This window comes from Hydra viridissima, unplaced genomic scaffold (assembly GCF_058129835.1).
Source record: "Hydra viridissima isolate aposymbiotic clone 2 unplaced genomic scaffold, HvirCarnegie_v1 scaffold_12, whole genome shotgun sequence".
Classification (NCBI taxonomy): domain Eukaryota; kingdom Metazoa; phylum Cnidaria; class Hydrozoa; order Anthoathecata; family Hydridae; genus Hydra; species Hydra viridissima.
This window is the reverse complement of record NW_028324311.1, coordinates 9,788,386-9,804,417: the sequence shown is the minus strand read 5'-3', so window position 1 is coordinate 9,804,417 and position 16,032 is coordinate 9,788,386. Positions and strand designations below refer to the sequence as shown.

At 28.6% G+C, this 16,032-nt stretch overlaps 1 protein-coding gene and 1 pseudogene across 1 annotated transcript; one reads left to right on the top strand and one right to left on the bottom strand.

Moving 5' to 3' along the window:
- Nucleotides 1–304: 304 nt before the first annotated feature.
- LOC145193943 (mitogen-activated protein kinase 1-like) lies at nt 305–12,049 on the bottom strand. The gene is made up of 12 exons (XM_090068431.1): nt 11,721–12,049; nt 6,304–6,430; nt 5,965–6,020; nt 5,601–5,790; nt 3,678–3,882; nt 3,123–3,202; nt 2,886–2,964; nt 2,670–2,779; nt 2,470–2,536; nt 2,321–2,365; nt 1,914–1,937; nt 305–806 (listed from the first exon to the last, which is right to left on the bottom strand). Exons 1-11 carry the CDS (start codon nt 11,816–11,818, stop codon nt 1,930–1,932), a joined length of 1,065 nt encoding a protein of 354 aa, XP_089924557.1. The 5' UTR covers nt 11,819–12,049; the 3' UTR covers nt 305–806; nt 1,914–1,929.
- Nucleotides 12,050–13,345: 1,296 nt separating this feature from the next.
- LOC145193584 (uncharacterized) lies at nt 13,346–15,978 on the top strand (annotated as a pseudogene).
- Nucleotides 15,979–16,032: the final 54 nt, after the last annotated feature.

Below are 16,032 nucleotides of genomic sequence, written 5' to 3'. Positions count from 1 at the left end.
AAAATATTTATTGCAAGAATATTAAAAAGTGTTGCTAGAATTGATTTCATAATTTCGTGATAAACATATTACTTAGCGATTTATTGCTTGTTGCTGTTTAAAAATGATTCCTTACCGGCATAAAAGTGAACGGAGCGAAATAATAAATCTTATTAAGGAAGTGATAAATACCGAAGATAAAAAACAAGTCGATATTTCATTAAAGAAATTTCAAAACAAAAAGTTTGCATATTGAAAGTTCAATTTTTATTGTTAAAATCAACAGAGGGCGTTCAAAGGGGTAATATAATGCACAGAAAAAATATTTTTGTGTTTTAATATATTTTCAGATATTCACATTTCATCAATTTAAAACAAAGTCTATAAATGCTCAATTATTTTAATCAAAATATAAATTTGTAAAATTCAAACAAAAAGAATCGAAGATTAAAAAGAACCGATGATTAAATACGAAATATTACAGATTTTAAGTATTTAACATTTAAACGTCATGAAATTGTTTTTACAAACCAGAAAATCTTTTACAATTGATTGAAAATAAAATATTACACAATACAGTAATAATTATTAAAGTCATAATTATTTCAGCAATAATTCATTTTAAATAAAAAAGAAACTCGAGTATAATACATTAGTCTTTTGAAAACTTTGACAAATTTTCTAGGTTCCAGATATTAAGTCAATCAACACTTGCACACAATCCTCTCAAAAATTTTACGTACCAGAAATAACGTTAAATGACACTAGCACACGATTCTTTCAAAATTCAGCGTTTCAGAAACGTTTGTCGACACATGCACACAATTCTTTTCAAAATAAAAGCAAAACAAGATCGGTGAAGATAAATTTGATAAACAACGCATAAAACTTTAAGAGAATTTCAAACAGTAAAAAAGTAAATTTCAAATGTAATTGACTTTCTTCTGACAGAAACATTTTGTTATTTTCATAATTGACTTTTTAGGCGTAGAATTTAGAATTCGATTATGAAAAAGGCTTTAAATTTTTTTTTTTTAATTTGCATTTGAATAACAACTTCGTGCAATTTCAAATATCATTGTGTAAGTCTAGGTGTGGACTCCATATTTCCTTTTAAGAGTCAATTAGGACTTATATTGAAAAACCCACCCAAAAAGACCTTGAAGTTAATTCTATAAAAGATAAATTCATCAAATCATTAATGTAGTTTAGGTTACTTCGTTGTTCAGGAAAGCGTTGCGTAAGTGGGCCACCCAATTTTATACTGACACTCCTAAACAAGTTTACAGATCCATTAGTTTTAAAAAATACGCTTATACCAGTTTGCACTTATTCCCAATCATGCTTAGTTTGGCATCTACATCAAATTCATTAATTATGCTATTGCGTGTAGACGATGTTCACACTTGGGCCTGTTTGCAGTTAATAAATTAAATATAGCAAGACGACCCTTGCGTAGCATCAATTCAATCCGTTTACTTATTACGCAATAACTTTTCTAAATAAACTCCGAGATTCGGATTTTACTCAGAAAATTTAGCACACAGTTGTACGGAAACCAAAATTTTGGCTTTGGTTTTAAAAACGGAAAATGATCACTTTTTTCGTTTTCCACACTCTTTTTGACACACAAAAGTCATCAAAAAAATTCTTTTAAACTTTTTTGCTTATTGTTTTAAAAAATACTCCAACTGGTTGGAATTGATAGCATCTAGTTTTTGAAATCACAACTAAGATAAGTAAATAAATGATTTATAGCTTTTTTTTCTTATAGCTTTTTTTTTTTTAAGTTGCTACAGATTCAAACTAAGAAGCACCTGCAAGCACATGCAAATTGCAACCATTTATTTCCATATTTCAAATAAGCCAAATTACATATTTACAAACCGACAATAGTTGATTAAAAAAAAAAAAAACACTACAAAATAACTTACTCTTGAAATTTCTTCTCTAGAACGCTAAAAGAAAAAAAAGTTTAAAACAGATGACATCAGTGATGCGTTTAACATGTAAAAATTTATAAGCCAGGCTTTTTTATTAGAATTTAACTGCTGCATTTGCACTGGGTTGATTTACCAAAAGTAGCTCAAATGCATACAATCAAATTGCAACTTAAAAAAAAAAAGATTTGTGTCAAAAGCAATATAAACGGAAGATTAGAAAGCAAGCAGACAAAGTGTTTCTAAAAATTGATTAAAAAATAAGAGCTGCTACTTGGAGTATTTGGTCACAGAAGTATTCAAGATAAATAGAAATTGAAATTTTGAACTCAATAAATTTATTGTTAAAAAAACAAAAAAAAAACAGGTTTTCACATAAAATGATAGCTGTTCTCACTTACGATGAGCAGCAGAACCATACATATGAGTAGATTCAAATATCATCTCTAAAAAAATTAAAAAAAAAAATCAGTAAAAGCGTATTACAAAGTAAATTATCTTTTTTAAAATCATAAATTAATATTTTCAAAGAGTAAAACATAAAAAAAACCTTTCAATTTTTCTTTTGGTAAGTCATCTAGCTCTGTGTCAAATGTGAATGGCTCCTCTGCAACTGGCTTTAAAATTTAAAATGTTTGATTAATTATAATGGATATGTGATATCAATCAAAGTTTCTTCTGCACTCATGTCAATTTATGTTTTATGTTTAAAATATGTAGTGAGTTTACAGCTTTTAAAAATACAATTACCTCATCATGTGGATCATAATATTGTTCCAAGTATTCATGTGCAAGGGCCTCCTCCACAGTTACACGTTTATTTGGATTAAAAGCCAATAACTTATCAAGTAAATCCAAAGCTAAAGAAAATTACTAATAAATGCTAAGTGCTTAATATTTACATGAATGCCAAAATTTCAAAAATAAGCATTTACCATATAAACTACAATGTCTTTAAACTCAAACCTTTGTGGTCAGCTTCAGGAAACAGAGTTTTCCATGGTGTCCTCTCTTTGAATGGTAAACTTTGTAAATAACTTTTAGCCTAAAAATGACTTGCAAATTAAAAATAATTCTTTCACTTTTATTGCAACTTTTTGTTTTTTAGGAATTTTTTTTTTTTTTTTTAAGCACAATAATTAAAGAAAACAAGTTCAAAAAATTCATGATTTTTTTTGAAAATTCAAATCAAAATTTTTTTACTTTTAAATTTCTGATAAACTCTAAAGATTCTTTGTCAGGTGAACCAAGAACATTTAAAATGAGATTCAATTGATCCAAATCTTTTTTTTTAATGTTAAGATAAAAAGGTACCTTTTCTTAGTTTTTTTTAAAATAAAATAAAAAAAAAAAAAAAAAGGATTAGATATAAAACATCTACTTTTTTTTTTAATTAGTAAAAGACTAATAACTTGAATAAAACAATACTGAAGATCATAAGAAAATCAATCAAAAGACTCAGTAAAAAAAAATGTTCTTATAACAAAAAAACAATAACAAAAACAAAAAATAACCATTTGAATGACCAGAGAATAGCAGTTGAATACTAAGTACAATACTCACTAAGCAATGTCAAAAGGAGCTAATAAAAAAGAATTCATAAGTATTTATGCTATTATTGATGTTTTATCTTCAAATAATTATGCTATTATTGATGTTTTATCTTCAAATAATTATAGCTAATTAATTTGAACATTGTTGTTTTATTAAATCAACTTTAATTTTTTACTAAATTTATTTTAATAAAAAAAAAGATACAATGTTTCCCAGGAAAGAGAGGTCGATTTGAAAGCATCTCAGCAAGTATACATCCAACACTCCATATATCAATTGATTTTGTATAACCTTTTGAATTAAGCATAATCTCTGGTGCTCTATACCACCTTGTCGCGACATATTCAGTAAGCATACCAGTGTGGTCATGTTCTGGGTCTGCAACTCGCGCTAACCCAAAATCACAAATCTACAAAAATAAAAATAACAATTATTTAACAAAACTAATGCTTCAAAAGTTTCAGCTTCCTAAAAAAAGACAGGTCAAGAGAATCATTGAAAAAACAATCACATTCTTAACAGAAGATAAATGCAGTAACAACTGAAATGACAACATCTCAATAATTCTTGCATTTTTCAAGGGCTTTTTAAAACTTTAGCCTAAAAATATAGAATTAAAATTGTAAGATCATAAGTAAAACCTTATTATAAATGGGGCAGACATGATAGTATAAAAGTTAAATTGAATATAAAATTCAAAAACATAGCAAAAACATAACAAAAACATAGCAAAAACATAACAAAAACATAGCAAAAACATAGCAAAAACATAACAAAAACATAGCAAAAACATAGCAAAAACATAGCAAAAACATAACAAAAACATAACAAAAACATAGCAAAAACATAGCAAAAACATAGCAAAAACATAACAAAAACATAACAAAAACATAGCAAAAACATAGCAAAAACATAGCAAAAACATAGCAAAAACATAGCAAAAACATAGCAAAAACATAACAAAAACATAGCAAAAACATAACAAAAACATAGCAAAAACATAGCAAAAACATAGCAAAAACATAACAAAAACATAGCAAAAACATAGCAAAAACATAACAAAAACATAACAAAAACATAGCAAAAACATAACAAAAACATAGCAAAAACATAACAAAAACATAACAAAAACATAGCAAAAACATAGCAAAAACATAGCAAAAACATAGCAAAAACATAGCAAAAACATAACAAAAACATAGCAAAAACATAGCAAAAACATAGCAAAAACATAGCAAAAACATAGCAAAAACATAGCAAAAACATAGCAAAAACATAGCAAAAACATAACAAAAACATAGCAAAAACATAGCAAAAACATAGCAAAAACATAGCAAAAACATAGCAAAAACATAACAAAAACATAGCAAAAACATAACAAAAACATAGCAAAAACATAGCAAAAACATAGCAAAAACATAACAAAAACATAACAAAAACATAGCAAAAACATAGCAAAAACATAGCAAAAACATAGCAAAAACATAGCAAAAACATAGCAAAAACATAGCAAAAACATAACAAAAACATAGCAAAAACATAACAAAAACATAGCAAAAACATAGCAAAAACATAGCAAAAACATAACAAAAACATAACAAAAACATAGCAAAAACATAACAAAAACATAGCAAAAACATAGCAAAAACATAGCAAAAACATAACAAAAACATAACAAAAACATAGCAAAAACATAGCAAAAACATAGCAAAAACATAGCAAAAACATAGCAAAAACATAGCAAAAACATAACAAAAACATAGCAAAAACATAACAAAAACATAGCAAAAACATAGCAAAAACATAGCAAAAACATAACAAAAACATAACAAAAACATAGCAAAAACATAACAAAAACATAGCAAAAACATAACAAAAACATAACAAAAACATAGCAAAAACATAGCAAAAACATAGCAAAAACATAGCAAAAACATAGCAAAAACATAGCAAAAACATAACAAAAACATAGCAAAAACATAACAAAAACATAGCAAAAACATAGCAAAAACATAGCAAAAACATAACAAAAACATAACAAAAACATAGCAAAAACATAGCAAAAACATAGCAAAAACATAGCAAAAACATAGCAAAAACATAGCAAAAACATAACAAAAACATAACCTTTAAGTCACAAGTGGTATTTAGGAGTAAATTGCTTGGTTTTAAATCTCGGTGTAAGACATTTGCTGAATGTATGTATTTTAAACCTCTTAGTATTTGGTATAAAAAGTAACATATGTGGTCATTACTCAGCTTTTGGGTTTTTAACAGCTTGTATAAATCGGTTTCCATTAGTGTTTGTACAATATATCTAAAGCCCATAAAAAAATGCTTAAGCGATGAGTGGCAGCTTTATATTTAACTTGAGTTTATTACTCAAATTTTGTTCTTTATGCTGTTAATTTATAAGAAAATACAAAAAGAGAGAGAGCAATACTAACACATCTTTCAGAGAAGTGATTAAAGAGATAAAATCGATACTAACACATCTTTCATGTCATCAATTGTGGGTGAACGCTTAATATCTTGAATATTTATAATCTACAAAAGAAATTGTTAACAAATGATTGAAGCTTAATTAATGATTAATTACAATTACTAATTAACAATTATATATTACCTTTCGAAAAAGCAAGCCATTTTAACATACTCTCTCATAAATGACTTTGAAAATTTTAACCCATTAAATCACTAGTTACTTTGAAATATAGTATTTCAATTTAATATCAAATTCAAAATGATAAAATTAAAGAAAGCAAATCGCAACAGAATGAAAAAACCAGCGTGAACTTTAAAGAAAACAACACAAAAATTTGAAACTAACATTTTCATGATTAAAGCGTGACAAAATTTTAATTTCTCTAAGTGTTCTTTGACAATAAGTTTGATGTTCAAATGGGCTAATCTTCTTAATTGCCACTTTATTACCAGTATAAATATCAGTAGCACAGCTAAATAAAAATAAAAATTACATGAGCTTAGAGTAATAAAGTGTTTAAACAATTCAAACAGTAACTCATCAATTTCAAAATTAAGTTTAATTTAATTATCAAATTCTTATCAAACTTAGAAAAAAAATTTCACTTTTTGTCTTTCATATTTTATTTTTTTATTTTTATTCTATAACTTTCTGTATCAAATTAAAATCTATATCTATATTGAGTATTATCAGTAGTGCAGAATTAATAGCCTATTAGTTTAGGAGATTTGGGCTTTAATTAAATTTAACCTCAGAATGTTTTATTATCTTACTTTTAACTTTTTGTTATTGATATTTTAATGTATATCTTAATTCTAAAAATAACTTTAACATACAATTTTTACTTTCTAATGCTAACCATTGATTTGAAATAACTGTTTGTTCTGAGGAGTAATATATTTCTTTTTGATGTCAGTTTATTGTAATTTTAAAATACTTGTTACTCACCATACTTCTTTCCAAAAAGAATTGAGATTATTAATTATCATAGGAAAGATGAATGATTCTCTGACTTTGTGACAGCAGAAAGATGCCATCATATAAAATGTTATGCTTGAATTAGCTTCCGAGACACAAAATTCATTGCACTAAAGTTTTTTTTGGTTTAGATATAGATATTGATCAATTATTTTTTTCAAAATGACTCATAACACACTTAAGTAGGCTTGCCATTTAAATTACACCTAATGATATAACATTAAATAGCTGACAAAACGGTGTCCTTCAATGGAATGCAAACAATATTAACCAAAACCTGGGAACAGGTAGAGATGGGAATGGACATTCTGCAAATACCATCTACACTTTCTGGTAGCTTCAATCAACAGCAGTAGGTAAAAATGATATTACAAGTACACATTCTATAGATATAAGTATATAGAATATGTACATGTGCATACTTATAAAGTATGGTTTACAAAACTTGCGATAAAGTTAACTGTAAATTGATAAAGTTCATAGGCACAGTAAGCAATTTGTTAGAACTGACAACTTTAAAAGATGTTTTAAAAGATGGTCTCTTTTTTAGAAGGATTGAAGAAAATTGCAAAAACTTGAGGCAAACTTCTGAGAAGATGCAGGCCTCACTTAAATATTTATGGTAGAAAGCTATTTCTCTCATAACAATTATCTCTAGTAAAACAAATTGAAGTGACAAATTTGTAAGTGGTTGAAAGAAAATATAACATCTGTCTTTAGGTAGGAAGCATTCTAAACAAATTTCTGACCAATAATTTTATTAAACAGGATCAGTTGATGAAAAACAGGCTTCAAGAAAAAAATGATGTCAAGAAAGAAAGCAGAATAAATCAAAGAGAGTTAGAATTGTGAGTGTAAAGGTCTCAGTTGTTAATACAACTGAGATCTTTCATGAGATACATTTGCAGTCAGATAAAGAAAAGAATTATTCACCAAATAAACAAAAAAAAAAAAAAAAAAGACTCTAAATGTAGATTAAAAAGATTTGCCAGAGCAGCTCGATCAATGATGTAACATTAAATGCAGCCAAGAACCCAGCTATTACTAAGGAAATTAATGTAGGAAATAAGTAGTACAGATAAAGTAAAACAAATTAAAAGTAAATAATAAAGAAATAAGTAAACTTCTTACTATGCTAATGATCTTCATTAATTTACCGCTAAATTTATCACAAGTTCCTGATACAAGCCTAGGCTCTGGATCATAAGAAAATTTTCTTTGAGAGATCAAACCAAACAGTTAAGAAAACTTGCAAAGAAAAACATAATAACAAAATCAAAGATACAAAGTTTGATGGTAGTAGAGATCTTATGAAAATTTTATACAGCTATTTACGAAAGTTTAAACGATTGCAGAATTTTCAAATCTAATCTTCGGTTTTTTTTGAATAAAAATCTAACGGAAATAGATATCAAAATAATTATTTTTCCAATTTGGTAAATAGGTTATTTGTTAATAGAATAAAAAAAAGTAGGTTTTGATTCATTACCGTTTACTCAGAAATTTCATTAAAAGGTAGGTGATACAAATTAAGAGGTTTCACAAAAGTTTAAACAATTTTATTTAGGATCAATTATTTGCTAATTAATTGATAAATCCGCTGCGAAATTTTTTCTCGCAGCGAATTTTTCAATTAATAAGCAAATAATTGAGTAGTTTTTCAATCAAAAAATTCATCACAACATCATCAGGTAGCTTTTAATTCATTAAAAATCAACTTAAAATATTGTAAATTTCAAATTAATTTCAATTGTGTGCAAATGGGTTGAAAATCAGTTTCTAGTGACATCAAATGGCAAGTTATTGGTATGGCGCGGACAAAAAATCACACAAACGTTCAAATAGGCAAAATACTTAACATTTCTGAATATTGCATTAGAAAAACCATCAAAACCTGGGAACTTACCAAGGATGTCTCTGACATGCCGCGTACTGGGAGACCATCCAAACTCAGCAACCGTGACAAAAATGGTATATTAAGAATGAGCAGAGAAAACCCCAGACTCAGCTACAAAAAGCTAGCACAAATCTTCAATGAGTCAAAAAATAATCCAAAAGTTAACAGAGAGCTCGTGAGACGAACATTGTCGGACAAAGGTATTGGAACGTACATAGCTGTTAAAAAAACCTATTCTTTCAATCACGGATAAACATAAACGACGAGTGTGGTCCAAAGAAAGGCTGGACTGGTCTGTAGAACAGTAAGCAAAAGTTATTTGGAGTGATGAAGCTAGCTTTCAAGTTGTAAACCGCAAGGGAAGAATTTATGTCAAAAGATTTGCAACTGAGAAATAATCAGACAGGTTTTTGCAACATCGTCGACAAGGTGATGGAGGTTCGGTTGGCATCTGGGGATGTTTTTCTCACAAAGGTATAGGCTTCTGTGAGCTGTATGAAGGCCGAATTAATCAATACACCTACAAGAACACATTGGAAACGTGATTAGTTCCATCAATCAGACACTTGTATGGCAGAAGCAAGCAATTTATCTTTCAACAAGACGGAGCTTCAGCTCATACAGCACACTCAATCAAAGAATATTTTTTGAAAAAAAAGTTCAATGTGATGCCCAGGTGCCCTAGATCACCAGATCTCAACCCAATCAAAAATATTTGGTCTTGGATCGACAATCAACTGACATACCATGAAATTCAATCAACTCAGCATTTAAAGCAATTTTTGAATGAGTACTGGCTGAAGGTACCTTGCGTGATGTGCATGAAATTAGTTGAATCAATCCATAAACGAGTTTATCTTTGCTATAAAAACAAAGGAGGACACTTCAAATATTAATTTTGCTTTTTTTTCTTTTTTTGTTCGAATGTTGCAATTCGTTTAAACTTTTGTGCTTCTTATTTTTCCTATAAGATTTTTTGTAATAGCTTTTTTCTAACTAAATATTAAAATTTTTATAACATGTTCATATTCATTTTAAAGCTAATTACTTTTTCTTTAATAAATAAAAAAAATTAAGTCGATATCATTTTACAGTTTTTCTTTATTAAACAAAAACCAAACATACTTGATAAAAATTCTGCAATCGTTTAAACTTTCGTGAATAGCTGTATATTGTGAAGATGGCAAGCCACACCAAAGAGAAGATCTTAGAAGATTATTGTTGTATTTGCTCTGAGACTGGTGAGACGTATCACTTTGTAAATAATCCAGGAGAGAGTAGACTCAACCCCTGCTGAACATTTGCTCAACATTTTAAATGGATAAGAGGACATGAGCTTGACAACCAATTAGTTGTAATTGGTTGAGATTCAAACAGCTTTAATAAAGGTTGTATTATTTATTCCTTTAAATTACTGTACTTTCATTTTACATACATAGTCAAATTTTTTTAAGAACACAAAATTATATTAGGTTGGAAGAACCAAGTTATTCAATATTTATAAAAAAAAACTAGGAATCAAACTGATCTGAATTATTTGTTTCACACTGACAAGTTGCAGCTTTTTAGTAAATAAAGCATGCATTTAGTGATAGCTTTGGATAGCAAAACTGTGTCTGACAACAGATTTTCAGCGGACATTGAACAACATATTAACAAAGCAACAGGGTTCAGGGCCCACTACATATTTATAAAAAGCAAGCCCTGGTGAGAAACAAGAACACATTTACAGAATTTTGTATTACCACACATCTTCTCTGCCTGGAATGCACACAATAAAAATATTCTTCAGCTAAAACTTTGTAGTTCAGATGAAGTTGAAAAAAGATTTACAGTGCAGAAAATTTTTAATACAAGAAAAGATAAGGATATTACAGACAGAAAATATAGAAAAAGAAGATTACCAAGAACAAATCATAAAAGTCGATTAGATTTAATCAACTGAAAAACTGAAGAGATTGGTGTCCTAATGCTTGTTATCTAAAGAAGCAAGACATAAAACAGTTTTAGGACAATCCAATGATTGTACCAAACATGGCCTTGGTCAATCTTTCAAACGCATAGTGAAAGAAATCACAAGGCTTCAATGGGCTAAAAAAGGGACAGCTTCATAAGGATTGCAATAACTCATAGAGAACTAATGTCTCTGTGCCAGACAGAGAAGATTTGTTAAAAATGTTGTATCAAATACTATAACTGAACATATCATAAAATTTCAATGATATATTTTACAAAACTAACATAAAATAAAATGCATAAAATCATCATTTATGGTCCAATTTAAAATTATCAGAGATCTAACTAGGGGTATATGGGGAGCTTGAAATGAGATTGATTTTAGGATGATCAGAATAGTAACAAAAAAGTAGCAAAACTATGCATAAATTATTTATTTTAGATAAAACTAATATTTTTAGGCTTAAAATTGCCTAATTAAATATTCAATGTTAAAATAAAAAAATTGATCATCAGTATTGTATGGTCAAACACATAAGAGAAATGGCCAGCTTAATGCAAAAGCTTTGAAAAATGACCTACCCTTGTATGTATGTATGTATGTATGTATGTATGTATGTATGTATGTATGTATGTATGTATGTATGTATGTATGTATGTATGTATGTATGTATGTATGTATGAATGCATGCATGTATGTATGTATGCATAAAATTAAGAAAAAATGAGTAAAGAAAAGCTGCAGTTATGTATTTGAAAAGAGATTGTGCTTGGAGAATAACTCATCCAAGAAATCATACAACTTATTTCCAATATGAATACATTACAAAAAGAGGTATGCTACCTCCAGTTCACAGTTAATATGATCAAACTTTTTACATACGGAACAACAAAACATGTTTTCTATGTAGATAACATAAATTATTCTTACCAAACCATCCCATAAGCTCCTTCTCCAATATAGCTCAAGTCCTTATAACGTGGACCAACATCAAAAATTTGGCCACGTACGATTTCTGCAGTTGACATTTTTCTGCGGAAACTGCAGCGAAGTTACCTGGCTGATTTCAACTGGCTTTATTTTCTCGTGTCCTAGCTTCCGAAGGAACGGCACCGACGCTAGTTGATCAGCAAAACTTATTGATTAAAAGTTTATTGATCTTATATTGCCAACTTTGTTTAGATTTATGGAAAAGTTTTTGTTTTGCCTTGATTTCCCGTATTTACAACCTACTGTTTACGCCTAAAAAATTTAATGAGGTCAGAAACAACTCATTTCTCGAAATTTATTGCGAAGGGGGCTCTAAATTAGCTGTTGAGATAAAAGTGATAAATGAATCTAAGAGGGTAAATCATAAAACAAAAAGTTCAAAATCTGATTTTGCTCTACATTGTTTTAGTCATTTCTAATTTTAACATTAGTTATTAATAATTCTTAACTTTAATGACTTAAAATATTAAGTACATAACACTTTATTTTCATTAAAATTAAGAGAGTCAAAACGGAGTGTTAAAACTACATTATTACATTTCTTAATTACATAGTATATAAATTCGTTCTCAGTCGTCAATAAAAGATTAACGAATGAAATTTCTATTGTGTATAATTGGCATATGAACAATCTGACTAATATCAACAATGGCTTTTTATAAAGATTTTTAAAAAACAATATTTGGCTCATTTCGCTGTTTTAAATTTCCCATTAGACAAGTTTTTAATTCTTAATAAAGTAAATAGTTTTATATACGTATTAAGTTAATAAGTAAATCAATATATGTGGGTATAAACTTTCTTTTTAAAAAATTAAAGAACGATGTAAAGAATTATATAAATTAGATTATTACTTATACACACTTTTATAAAATAAATATTTAGAAGAAGTCAAGGTGTTTTCTTGGTTATTATTCCGTATTTTTATTGATAAATGTTAATGATCATAATTAACGGAAAAGATTTTTTTTAAATTTGGAGTTAATAATCTTGGTTTGGTTTAATCCAATAAGAAGAAATTTGCAATGCCGGATTAACCCGGGTTCCTGGGAGCCTAGGAACCCTAATCAATTTTGATAATTTCTAATCAAACTAATTCCATTGATTTCTCATGTAATTAAAAATACTCTAAACTTTTTTAAAAAAGTTCGAACTTGAACACGTTCGAACTGTATTTGAAAAAAGTTCGAACAATTTTTATCTTTTTTTACTTACTTGAAAAAGTGAAATAAACGGATATAATTTAAATGCTATTCTGCTTAATTATTTATCAAGAAATGCGAATTGACATTTGGATTTGAATTTTTTATTTTATTTGAGAACAATTAATAGTTGTTTGTTTTTTTATTCTTTATATTTATTGGTAAATATGTATTAAATATTTTATATATTTCTTGAAATATTAGTTTTTTACTTCTTTTTTTACCACTAAAGAATTATAAATTAAGATTACAATTAATATTTTCTGTACATTATTGTCAAAATATTTTTGCAATAATTGGACAATAATGTACAGAAAATATCTAAGCGGAAATTTAAATTTTTGCAATAATTGGACAATAATGTACAGAAAATATTTAAGCGGAAATTTAAAACGCAAACTGAAAAAAATAAATCTGACAGACAGCAAACAACATTTAAAAAAATCCCAAAATTGACTAATTTTTCCGATCTCCTGATAAAGCATTAGAGGAGAATCAATGTTTGTCAACTAAATCAAACCCAATTGCAGAAAGTTCACAATTGCAGAACGTAACAGATAATTCTTCAATTAACAATGTATCGGTGTTATACAATTCAACAGCGCAGCAAGAAAATGTGTCATATGGCAATTTAAGAATACCTTGGAATTTAGAGGAAAGAATAAATAATTAAGTTTATTGTTATTATTGTTATTACCATTATCATTATTTCTTTTGTTATTGTTATTATTATTATTATTGTTAATATTTTTGTTATGAGTAATATTATTAAACGTATTATTATCTTTAATCGTTAACTTAAGCTGCACCGTTGTTTTTTATTTTAGTCCAGTTTGTTAATATGTCAATCTGACCCAGCATTTTGGACGGATTCGAAAGAAGCACAGCGCTACTGGATTTTTATTAAAAAAAATTCCTGATCAAAATGTTGAAGACAAAAGTTTTGAAAAATCTAAAAAAGTAACAAATACTAAAATATGGTGCTGCTCTCTTATGTATTTTTCTTTTAAGTTGAAAAATGGTGAAATTCGAAAGAGAGAGTGGCTTATTTATTCACCATCCACAGGAAAAATATTTTGTTTCTTCTGCTTGCTTTTTCAAGACTCAGACGAAAATTTCAGATCTGGATTCAACGACTGGGCACATGGACTGCGTTCTATACATAGACACGAACAAAGCAAGCAGCATTCTGATGCAGTTCAGTGCTATTTTTGAAAAGTTACATTAAAAGGAAAAATTGATATTCATTTAAAACAGCAATCGGAGGATGAAAAGCGTTACTGGAGGGAAGTTCTGAGAAGAGTTGTTGAATGCTTGAAATTTTTGTGCAGTCGAGGTCTAGCTCTTAGAGGTGATTCAGAAGAAATAGGTGACTTCAGTAATGGAAACTTTCTCAGGGCCTTGGGGTTCTTAGCAAAATTTGATCCATTCCTTGCTAAATACTTAGAAAGCCGAGGAAACCAGGGTAGAGGAAATGTTTCATACATTTCATCAACAAGTTATGAAGAAATTGTCTTCTTAAAAAGTTCTGGATTCCATTAGCAGCGAAATTGCCAGTGCTACATACTTTTCACTGATTGTTGACTCATCAACTGACACTTCACACTGTGACCAACTTGCAATAATCATTCGATATGTGAGTGAGAAAGCTGTTGTGGAAGAAAGATTTATTGGGTTTGAATCTTCATGCGGACATAACGGACAGGCTATGGCAGATGCTGTCAAGAAAACATTAGATAAGCTTGGCTTAAACATTAAAGATGCTCGTAGTCAGTCATACAACAATGTATCTAACATGTCATGAAAATACAAAGGCCTGCAAACACTACTGAAAAATGAGAACCCAAACATTGACTTTATTCCTAGTGCAGGAAATTCTCTAAATTTAGTTGGCGTAATTGCTGTTAACAGCTATGAGGCTGCATCCGATTTCTTTGGGTTTCTCCAATCGCTGTATAACTTATGTGCTTCTTCAACTCACAGATGGCAGATAGTTTGTTCTGGTCTTGTAGGTGGTGCTGAAAAGGACAAGGAAGTTACCATTAAAAGCCTGAGTGGAACAAGGTGGTCACCAAGAGCCATTTCTACTAAAGTTTTACATTCAAATTACAATCATATCCTTGAGACATTAGAATCAATTATTCTGAATAAAGTGAAAAACGTCAGACACAAAACGAAACCATTGCACTTTTAAAAAATATGAAAACTTTGGATGTTGCTTTTATGACGGAGCTATGGCACAGAATAATGTTACGATTTGATGGTACTAGTATGAAACTTCAGGATAAAACTGCAGATCTGGATCTTGGTGTTCAATTGCTTAAATCTCTTTTGGAATATGTGACGTCAGTTCGTAAAAATTTTCTCGACATTCAAGAAAGCGTTAAAAGGTTCTCAAGCATTATTCCTAATCAGTACAAGCATGAAAATAAAAGAAAGAAGACGCGCAAATTAGGGTTTGGTGAAAATAGCAAGAATGAAGCGGTTCTTAGTGGCAATGAAAAATTTAAAATCAAGTATTTTTTCCCAATCATAGACAAGTTGAAAATGTGCTTGAAAGAAAGTCTTTTTGCTTACGAGTCTGCAGAGAGAAAGTTTTCTAACTAGTTTTCAGATCATAAACGTTCCTGCTATTGTTGCTGCTGCCAATTCCTTGTGTACGATTTATCCTTCAGACTTAGATACGCAATTCCCTGATGAAATTACCCAATTTTCCAAGTTCATGGCAAATGAGAAGAATATATCAGCACTTGAATGTTTACAAGCAATTCGTAGGAATAAGTTAGAATCAGTTTTTTCCAATGTTGACATCACATATTGGATTTTTCTTACTCTTCCCATTACTAATTGTAGTGCAGAGAGAGCATTTTCAAAAATGGCAATAGTTAAGAATGATCTCCGTTCCTCAATGTTAAATGATCGTTTAAATGCTCTTTGTTTAATGATAATTGAAAGAACACTGTAAAAAATATAAATTTTCAAGATGTTGTAATTGATTTTGCAAATGTGAAAGCAAGAAAAGTTTCTATTTAAATAAAAAAGTAATCTTA

Coding starts and splice junctions, on each gene's coding strand:
- LOC145193943 (XM_090068431.1), bottom strand. CDS start 11,818: ATGTCAACTGCAGAAATCGTACGTGGCCAAATTTTTGATGTTGGTCCA. Junction 6,431..11,720: donor GGAGCTTATGGGATGGTTTG/GTAAGAATAATT, acceptor ATTTTTATTTAG/CTGTGCTACTGATATTTATA. Junction 5,791..5,964: donor ATTGATGACATGAAAGATGT/GTTAGTATCGAT, acceptor TATGGGCTTTAG/ATATATTGTACAAACACTAA.